Source organism: Teleopsis dalmanni, unplaced genomic scaffold, assembly GCF_002237135.1.
Source record: "Teleopsis dalmanni isolate 2A unplaced genomic scaffold, ASM223713v2 unscaffolded_contig_1079, whole genome shotgun sequence".
Classification (NCBI taxonomy): domain Eukaryota; kingdom Metazoa; phylum Arthropoda; class Insecta; order Diptera; family Diopsidae; genus Teleopsis; species Teleopsis dalmanni.
This window is the reverse complement of record NW_024032461.1, coordinates 1-9,113: the sequence shown is the minus strand read 5'-3', so window position 1 is coordinate 9,113 and position 9,113 is coordinate 1. Positions and strand designations below refer to the sequence as shown.

The 9,113-nt window shown below is 29.4% G+C and overlaps 2 protein-coding genes across 2 annotated transcripts; one reads left to right on the top strand and one right to left on the bottom strand.

The window, feature by feature from the left end:
• Positions 1-395: 395 nt before the first annotated feature.
• On the bottom strand, positions 396-2,654 carry LOC119663901 (conserved oligomeric Golgi complex subunit 6-like). The gene is made up of 5 exons (XM_038073492.1): positions 2,484-2,654; positions 1,788-2,419; positions 1,530-1,735; positions 1,309-1,469; positions 396-1,249 (listed from the first exon to the last, which is right to left on the bottom strand). The coding sequence occupies exons 1-5, from the start codon at positions 2,571-2,573 to the stop codon at positions 467-469; spliced, it is 1,872 nt and encodes a 623-aa protein (XP_037929420.1). The 5' UTR covers positions 2,574-2,654; the 3' UTR covers positions 396-466.
• Positions 2,655-3,707: 1,053 nt separating this feature from the next.
• Positions 3,708-5,163, top strand: LOC119663902 (SAP30-binding protein-like). The gene is made up of 3 exons (XM_038073493.1): positions 3,708-4,065; positions 4,129-4,838; positions 4,922-5,163. The coding sequence occupies exons 1-3, from the start codon at positions 3,958-3,960 to the stop codon at positions 5,043-5,045; spliced, it is 942 nt and encodes a 313-aa protein (XP_037929421.1). The 5' UTR covers positions 3,708-3,957; the 3' UTR covers positions 5,046-5,163.
• The last annotated feature ends 3,950 nt before the right edge of the window (positions 5,164-9,113 follow it).

Below are 9,113 nucleotides of genomic sequence, written 5' to 3'. Positions count from 1 at the left end.
AAAGCATTTTTAACCATAAAAACTGATACTTAACAGATTAATTATAGATGAATTTATCACTTTGATCTGTTTAAAAGAAGTGTCTTTTGCAAACTTCTTAAAATACCTGATGTACTACTTTCAACTCCATGTGGGAAGAAAAATCGTTGTATCGCTCACGAATTGATGTGCAGAAGTAAAGAAATATATATATCAAATCCTTTAACACCTAGGAGGAGCATAGGGCCGCATAGAAGCAAGAAAATAGGAACCAAAAATTTGATTTCAATTTTGATAGATAATTCACATACTTAAATAATCAAATCGAAGTACCAAAAAAAGTAACTGTCGAGTAAAACTTTTGTCTGCAAAGAATATCTTATTTCTTACTATAATTCAAAACTGTTTTAGTTATTAATTATGAAATATTTATTATGTAAAGCTATACTTTAATTAAACTATATACAAAAGCAATATCTTTTCTAATTTAAACAGTTAAAATTTGCGCAACTTGTTCTGGACTTCTTGGTAATATAGCTTCAGGATGTTCGAATCCATTCTCAGGATCAAATACTCTTTCATAAATTTGTTTATAAATTGCAACAATAACACTGAATGAACGTTTTTGCACCGCATTGCGATGTGCACTTGACATTAATAATTGAATTTGTGGTAGAAGCAAAATATCAGGCATCTCTAGGAATCCATTCATTTTATTCATAAAAATCTTTAATAGATTCGTTTCAATTTTAGTTTGATTATTTTGCAAAATTGTGTATATGGGGCCTAAATTCAAATTTGCTACCAACGACGATGCCTGCTCAGAAGTTAATGTATCAATTTGTGCCTCAGATTGTGCCTGTAATCGTTCAACACGTTCATCCATATACTCGTAAACTGTTAAGGTAGTTTGCATATGATACAAACAATTAAGTAAATAAACAGCCATATCTATAGTTGGTAAATGTGAGGCAGATTCTTGTACAGATTGCAATAAAGGATCAATAACACACGAAACTATTTTTGTTATATCAGTTTGACGCTCATCAACCATTGTAGCTACAGATAAAATTTCTTTCAACATGTTAAGCAAACGGCCCACACTAGCTGGTGGAACAAGATCACGCTGAGGTGGTTCTAAACCGATTGCAACGCTGGCAGGACGTTGTAATACTGAGCGCACTTGTGACGATAGAGAATTTAAATATATCTCTTCACTGGATTTCTGTAGATCCACTAAACACTGTTCTAAAGAACCACCTTTGACTACCTATAAATCGTTTAAAAATTATAAAAAATATTTATTATTTAATTGCAAGTACTTAATACCTGCTTAATTATTTGTTGATAAAACCGCAACAAATTCGAAAGTGCAAATAATACTATTGTATCCTTTTCTGAATTTAATATGGTATCTACTCTTACTTTTAATGGATGACAAACTCCGTCTGCAATATACGCTAAAGCAGTTTGCATTTGATCGGTTATGTCTACAATACAAACACAATAAAACAGAATATATAAGACATGAACTGGTCATAACAGAATACCATTTTTGTCGCATTTCTTTAGCAGCATCGTAAGATTTTCTTTTTCGGTTGGAATAGCTTGATGAAGCCATGCAAACATATCACCAATATATCGTTTTGAATCGTGTGCATGCATTTCAATAGGTTTGGAACCTTCTGTAAGAGCCTCTATAAACTGCCTAACTAAAACAGCACGTCGTGCTATTGCATACTCATCGATCACGTATCTGCAGCAAAAATATTTAATTTAATTTTAAACCAAAAAGAATCAGTACTTACTTAAAAAGGACAGGCCTATCTTGTAAACGGACCATTGCTTGTACTACCAATGGACCAACCTCATTATTTTCCAAGCTACGACAATGATTTTGTGTCCACCTATAAAGCCGTTCTAACGCTCCTTCCTGATGAAGTGTCATTTCTTCCATTATATCCAAAGCAGCAGTTTGATAACCACATTGCATTAATACACGACAATCTGCATGTATAGCTTGTACACGATCCAATATATCAAAAAATTCAGCAACTATTGGTGCATCTTTAGTTGTACCATAAAGTAACTGATGTTCTGGAACACTTAATTGAAATCGCCCTAAAAATGCTTCAGCAATTTGCTGTTGCACTTCTAATCGCTGTTGACTTTCTTGTAATGTGTTTGTTTGAGTAATAAGGTCATGTGTTAGTGCTTTGGAAGATTCCAATTTAGTTTTCATCGTTTGCACTGATTTACTCATTTCATCTAATTCATCACAAACTGCGTCCAGAGATACTTTAACTTCACGGAACGCTTTTAAAAAATTTTCATTTATACCAACTGAACGACGTTCAATTTGACTACGCAAATTGCGACGGTTTTGCAAAGTATTTTCTGTAAAGAAAGTAGAAAGCTCTCCTAACGCATCTAATGTATCCTAATTTAGAAATTGATTATTATTTTAACTTTTATAATTAATTGATATATCACAGTGACTTTACTTTATCTGTTTCCAAACGCGTTTCAAGTATTTTATTAACACGTTTCTGTATTCTGTCCTCATCTTGTGAAACTGTACTGTTAGAAATCATGATTTATTTATAGTAATTCGCTTTTATTATAGTACCAAATTGGATAAAATTGAATGAAATAAAAATATTACAACGTCAACTGATTAAAGTAAATAAACAACAAAAGATATGACGTTTCTATTCGTACCTGTAAGTGCTGCCAAGCTTCCTAACTGTCTAAAAAACAATAGATAACAGAGAATATTAGGTCTTTCTACGAGCTACTTGCAGTAACTTCGAGTAACATTGTGTATACACAAATGGATTCCAACAGCAAATTTTCGAGTAAATAAGTGCCTCCGAAAGATCATAACATCCCTTTCGAAATTTGAAAATGCTACACAGACTTTACTCTTACATTTTATTTAAAAAATTTTTGTATGATGTGAGAATCAGCTGTTTTGGTTTGAATTTAAATTTTGGTATTATCTATTGCGCAACAGTAGTGTTCTCTCCATTTAGCACTTTATTTGTGTTACGCTTTCAGTTTATATTTTAAGGATCAGTTAGATGGTAGGTAACGTAAAAAATTAATTCAAAGCGAAATGCACAACCAACCAAACCTGCGTATTTATTAGGAACGAAATAAACAAAAACGGTCAACTTTGTTTATTTCATTCCTATCAAATACGCAGTTTTTTTTGGTTGTGCATTTCGCTTTGAATTAATTTCTAATTGAACCTTTACTTGAGTTTTACTATGAGTAGCTCGTAGAACAGACCTATTAATTGTCAAGAGCTTATGTCAATTTGCATTATTTTCACATAAGAATTTTGCTCACTCTCTCACTTCTTCACATGCAAATTTTTTCGTTAAATGTATTTTGAACATAAATATGGTGCTAAACTGTTAGGTCAGGTTAGATGCCGAGTTAGCGAAATTTAATTTCTTGGAATTTGATTTTCACTACAATTAATTACTATATATTTCCAAAAATCAAATCTCGTAGTTTAAATAATTAAATAAATTAGAAAATTTAAAAAAAAATGTTTACTTCTTTCATATTAACATACTGAAAAAATAAATTAATAAAACAAAAATAAAGCATTGTATGTTCAATGATTATTAGTTGCTATCAAATTGTTAAAACTCGCATTATTTTTAAATAAACAAGCTGTTGCTTATTTTGTAAAGGAAACATTTTCAATAAACATTTTTAGTGCACTTCTTGAATGAATTTCTTTGCTGAAAAACAAAAGAAGAACGAATGAAAAGTTTCTGTGTGAACAGTACTTAACAGTTTTTGTGAGGTCACCTATTAATTTAGATTTTGCAAGCAACTTATTTATTTTATTATAACAGCCCTGTCTCAATTGTCACCTCATTGCATTTTGTGTATGCAATGTTGACAAGCTGTTGTTAGTCAATTATAAATATAAAAAAATAATAGAAAGTATTTATCAAAATGAGTAAATCAGCTTTAGCAAGTCTAACTGCGCAATATACAGACTCTGAAAATGAAGATGACCAAGCTGACGATAGTGGTGATTCGCAAAATTCACAATCATCCCAGGTAAGATTTTAAAAATATTTATGTTTATTTGTCTCTAACCACAACCCTTTAATTTCTTTAAAGGTTATTATACCACAGCAAAACATTTCAGCACAGTTATTACAACCTAAACCAATATCTCCAGTTGAAATAAAAAAAAAGAAGCGCAACAAAAAAGTACGTCGCCTTGTTAGTTATCAAGATGATACAATAATATCTGATGAAGACGATGACTTAGAAACAGAAACATCTCAAAGTTCCGAATCTGAAGAAGAAAAAGAGAAGGGTGTTTCAACTGAGTCAAGTAGCACGAATGCCGAAGAATCCGAAACACCAATGGAAGTTGATAATGATTTAGCTTCGGAGTCAATAAAGGACGTATCAAATTTAAGTAAAATTGATAAACATAGTAAATATGCACATTACAATTTTACATTGCCACCAGAACCAAAGGGTAAACCATCTGCTGAATTGGTTGAAAAAGTACGGCAATTGTACGAAAAAATGGACTCAAATAATATGGATATGAATCGTCTTATTCAAGGGCGAAAAGAATTTCGTAATCCAAGTATTTATGAAAAATTAATACAGTTTTGCGATATAAATGAGTTTGGGACAAATTATCCGCCAGAAATCTATAATCCTCATCAATGGGGACCAGAAAGTTTCTATGAAGAATTAGCGCGAGTTCAGAAAAATGAGATGCTAAAACGCCAGAAGGAACGCAAAGAAACAGATAAAATTGAGCAAGCAACTGTTTTAGCACGCAAAGTTGAAGAGGAAGCGAAAAAACGGTAATTGTCATAAAAATTTTTGTATTAAACTATATGTATAAATAATTAAATTATTAATTTTTGATTTGTTGTATATTTTTTAGAAAATCAAAATGGGATCAACCGGCAGCTGTTAAGCCCGCAATAGCACTAACTACGACTGTTACTGGTACTAAAGGAACAGTGATATCAGCATTTGGGTCATTACCTAAGAAGCCAGCCGCTTAATTATTTTAAAGAAAATGAATTTATATATAATAATTTTTTATTTTTCACAATATACGTATGTTTGAATAATGTTTTGATGAAATATGTTATTTAAGAAATTTTGATTTTGAGTTGATATGATTAAGAAAAAAATTGTCTGTAACGTTTAATATTATTTAATATTTGTATTCTAGCAAATTATTATTTTGTTGTAACATAATCAAATGCGTGTAATTTGTAATTAATGAAAAATGTAGAATTAATAAATAAAAATGATAACTAATTGTTTTATAATTTTATTATGAAAAGTCACTGAACAACAATTTATTTACTAGATAATTATGTATGTAATTATGTAGGTTAACAATGTATTTTGTTGTTACGTTAGCTGAAATTTAGCTGTTGTTTTCTGCCAAAAAATCTAAAAGATTATGAAGTTCGAATAAGATTTGTTTTCTCACTTAACATTAGAAAGAAACGAAACCATAAGACGTGTTTGCACTAGTCACTCGGATACTATATAATTTAAATAAAGTGTATGGATTCGTTTTCTCGCATGATGTTAAGAAAAAACAAGTGAAAGAAACTTACGCTCTTAGAGAGGTCGGTTAAGATGAATGGGATTTGTACAGTTATACATCAGGATTTAGTATATTTTAAATAAAATAAATAAAACTCTGTAATATGCTTACGTTTATTAGAATATAAATTAAGACAACTGTGGTTACCACAGTAGATAACCTAAATCGTGGTGCATAATATTTTTAACGTAATATAATAAAGAAAGTGTATGTTATTTGAAAATTATTTTAAAAGCTTCACCAATAAAACTAAATTAAATTAAAAAATTTTATTTTATTTCTATACTATAAAATTAGTTTATTACAGTTTAATGCTTATTTATGCTAAATACTGTTGATCCGTAAGTATGCCCAAATTCTAATAAATTTTAAAAATCTACTACTTTTTTCGTGTAGAGTAAAGGCAACACTGTGCTAACATCATGCTAATTGTTGTTCGTTTACTTCTTTTTTGGTCGGTGGAATTTTTGTCGTGTCGATGATGTGCTTTAATTTCTTTGGTTTTGCGTTTTTAATATTATTTCATTATTATAAGTAAAAAATATTATAAATAAATATAATTCGAACAATAGTATCAACGAAAAAAAAATTAATTTAACAAACTTATTAGAAGAATTATGCAAAAATTCATAAAAATTGCAAAGCGACGGCGAAGATGAATAAAAAACAAGAAAAAATTATTTAAGAAAACGAATATAAGTGAAACAGAATCTAAGATAAAAATAAAAAACAATTTAATTCTGCATCTTTTTTGGACTTAATATTAACTTTTTAATGTGTCTATATGCATGTGTGCGTTGTATTATTAAATTTTAAAAGCAACTCAAATAAAAAAATATGAATAAAGTCAGGACTACAAAATATCATTAAAAGTAGCACGATCAAAGCTGCCCGGTGTGCATAATAAATAAAATTACTAAAGGAATTTCATAAGTTTGATACGCAAATCCGAAGTGAATATGTACTGCGAAAAACACAAGGTAATAAAACAAAAATTTTATAATTTTAACTCTTACACAATTGCACTTAGCTTCATTGTATTAAATTGTTTATATTATATAAAAGATAAACAAAATCGAATAATTTTTATATTTAACACCGGAGATTATTGTTATCATATTCGAACATAAAGTGAAGCAATGACGTAGGCCTTTTATATTAAAAGTTGTGTCCATATAAGAATAGTATATAATCCATATACATATATGTGCTATAATTTTCTTATTATATAATTATTATTGATATATTTTTATCTAGTGTTGTATATATAAATGTATAAATATCTAAATAGTATCTTATGGTGTAATATTTAATATAAATCAAATTTAGTAATCAAAAATATGTGCGTACAATTAATATATCGATAAAGATAAGTCGCCTGTTGTATAGATAATACAATAGGTAGTACACTTATACTTGCAGAGTGAAACACCATTAATAGAATTAAATATTTTTTAATACTATCTCTAAAAAGTTTTAGGGATTTAACAATAATCACTATATCGGCATTAAAAGTTATAATAAAAATAGATTATTATTAACGATCCTAGTTGATCCCTGAGCTTCTTATTATATCTCACGTTCAATTAAAGTTAAATTAAATATTTATAGTATAACGATCCTAGTTGATTCCTGGGGTCCCTATTATATCTCACGTTCAATTAAAATTAAACGTTTTATAACGCTCACCTGTTGTACTACAGAAGTCTACTTTGCTATTGGAAATCCTTATATAACAATGATGCGGACGTTCTAATCCATTCCACAACAGAGTCTTATACAATAGTTTATAGCGCTAAGGAAGTAAATACTTAACCAAGTTTTAGCTATTTGAGATAATAACAAATTAAGATCGGTCAATAATTAGTTTTTAACTTCAAACTTTTCTATTTAAATATAGGTCAATTTGCTTCGTGGAACTGATCAGGAAAATATATATGTATTTTACGTTGTTTTCGATGTTCTTTCTTTTGTTAAACACATCATGATAAACTTTATACAGCAAAATACATATTTATCTGCTCAGAAGTTCACATTTATAATTACAATATTTCTATAGAAATTATCTTCTTTTATACCATATACATTTTTATTTCGAAAGATATGACAAATATTTTGTTTTCAACATTGAATATATTTATTCAGACGTACCCTATAGAAAACTGAAAAACATATTTGGTTATACAGTTGTTTTCCGCATTATTTAATGTTGTTAAAGGGATATTTATGCCGAAAGGATGCTAGCTCCATCCATTTAAACTGTAGCTTAAAGTAAAAAGAAAAAAGGGACTCTGTCCAGCTTTCGTAAGAAGTCGTTTATTCACTTTATGGTCTCTGTTCTATATAGGAATTACAATAAATACAAAGTCTCATCCATGAATATTCTCAAAAAATATTTTAATCTGAAGTAAGTCCCTTAAAACAGCTACACATAATAACCTAAATCAAGTAAACCTTCTTATAGAATGACTGTTACAGATGTCTACTATTTGTTGTTGTTGTATTAGCCCGTGGAGTTCTGCTGGTATAGTCCCTTTTCGGTACGGTGAGTGGTACTTAATCGTCAACACTGACGAGTGACTCCACGATGTAGACCCGGTTGCTACTGGAGGTCACATCTACTATCTAGTAGAGTTTGGGTTATTTTAATGTATATATTTAAATAAAAATGAGCGCTAACTACATACTTTAGTGAAGTGTAAGGGTTTTTGATATGAACTTAATATATTAGGATAATCTTGAGTGAGATATTTTCGATGTTCGATTTAAATTAAGTTGGAGTGGTGATCTTGTGACCAAAATCTATTGAAGATTAAATAATGAACCGTTGTGTTAAATATTTAACATAATTACTTCAGTAAATAATGTTGGGTAGTTTTTTCTTTACTCGAATCAAATCAATTATTATATAGGAAGTTATTCAACAAACAAAAGTTTTGCTAATATACTCCGATAATTAATTCTTTGATTGTACTGATCTGTTGTACTCATTAGGCCCATGTTATATAGAGTGTCACGGGAACTTCAAAATCAAAATTGTTTTTGCTTTTAATGCAAATCAAAAAAATTGAGGGCTCGAGATGAAAACAAATATCGGTTTAAATTAGATCATGAAAGCCGAGCCTATCTGTGCTTCGTCACTCAGTCAAAGACGTGTTGTATGTATGTATATATATATTTCCTTTAAGATTTCGGCACCAACAAAATGTAAAAAAATAATAGTAAAAATACAAAATTGATAAGCTGATGTGACACTCTGCATAAAATGCGTTTTCGTCATAGCACGAAACAGCCAATTTTAACGCGCCCATAATACCCAATATAACATGGGCCTCAATAGACTTGTAAGGTTCTATTAAAATTTTAGAAATGTTTTTAATTTTATTATTTAAACTATTTTAGTTACAGTACAGTTCACTATACTCGTCACACACTTTTGAAGATAAATATTTTTTGTACTGTATACTGTATACTATATTGGCCTTACTTCTGATAAATCTACTCCAAA

What these genes read in the sequence shown, in the direction of transcription:
- LOC119663901 (XM_038073492.1), bottom strand. Translation starts at nt 2,573, where the DNA reads ATGATTTCTAACAGTACAGTTTCACAAGATGAGGACAGAATACAGAAA. An exon ending in CGCGTTTGGAAACAGATAAA is followed by an intron (nt 2,420 to 2,483) that starts GTAAAGTCACTG and finishes TTTCTAAATTAG; the next exon opens with GATACATTAGATGCGTTAGG. An exon ending in ATCAACAAATAATTAAGCAG is followed by an intron (nt 1,250 to 1,308) that starts GTATTAAGTACT and finishes AACGATTTATAG; the next exon opens with GTAGTCAAAGGTGGTTCTTT.
- LOC119663902 (XM_038073493.1), top strand. Translation starts at nt 3,958, where the DNA reads ATGAGTAAATCAGCTTTAGCAAGTCTAACTGCGCAATATACAGACTCT. An exon ending in AAAATTCACAATCATCCCAG is followed by an intron (nt 4,066 to 4,128) that starts GTAAGATTTTAA and finishes ATTTCTTTAAAG; the next exon opens with GTTATTATACCACAGCAAAA. An exon ending in GAAGAGGAAGCGAAAAAACG is followed by an intron (nt 4,839 to 4,921) that starts GTAATTGTCATA and finishes TATATTTTTTAG; the next exon opens with AAAATCAAAATGGGATCAAC.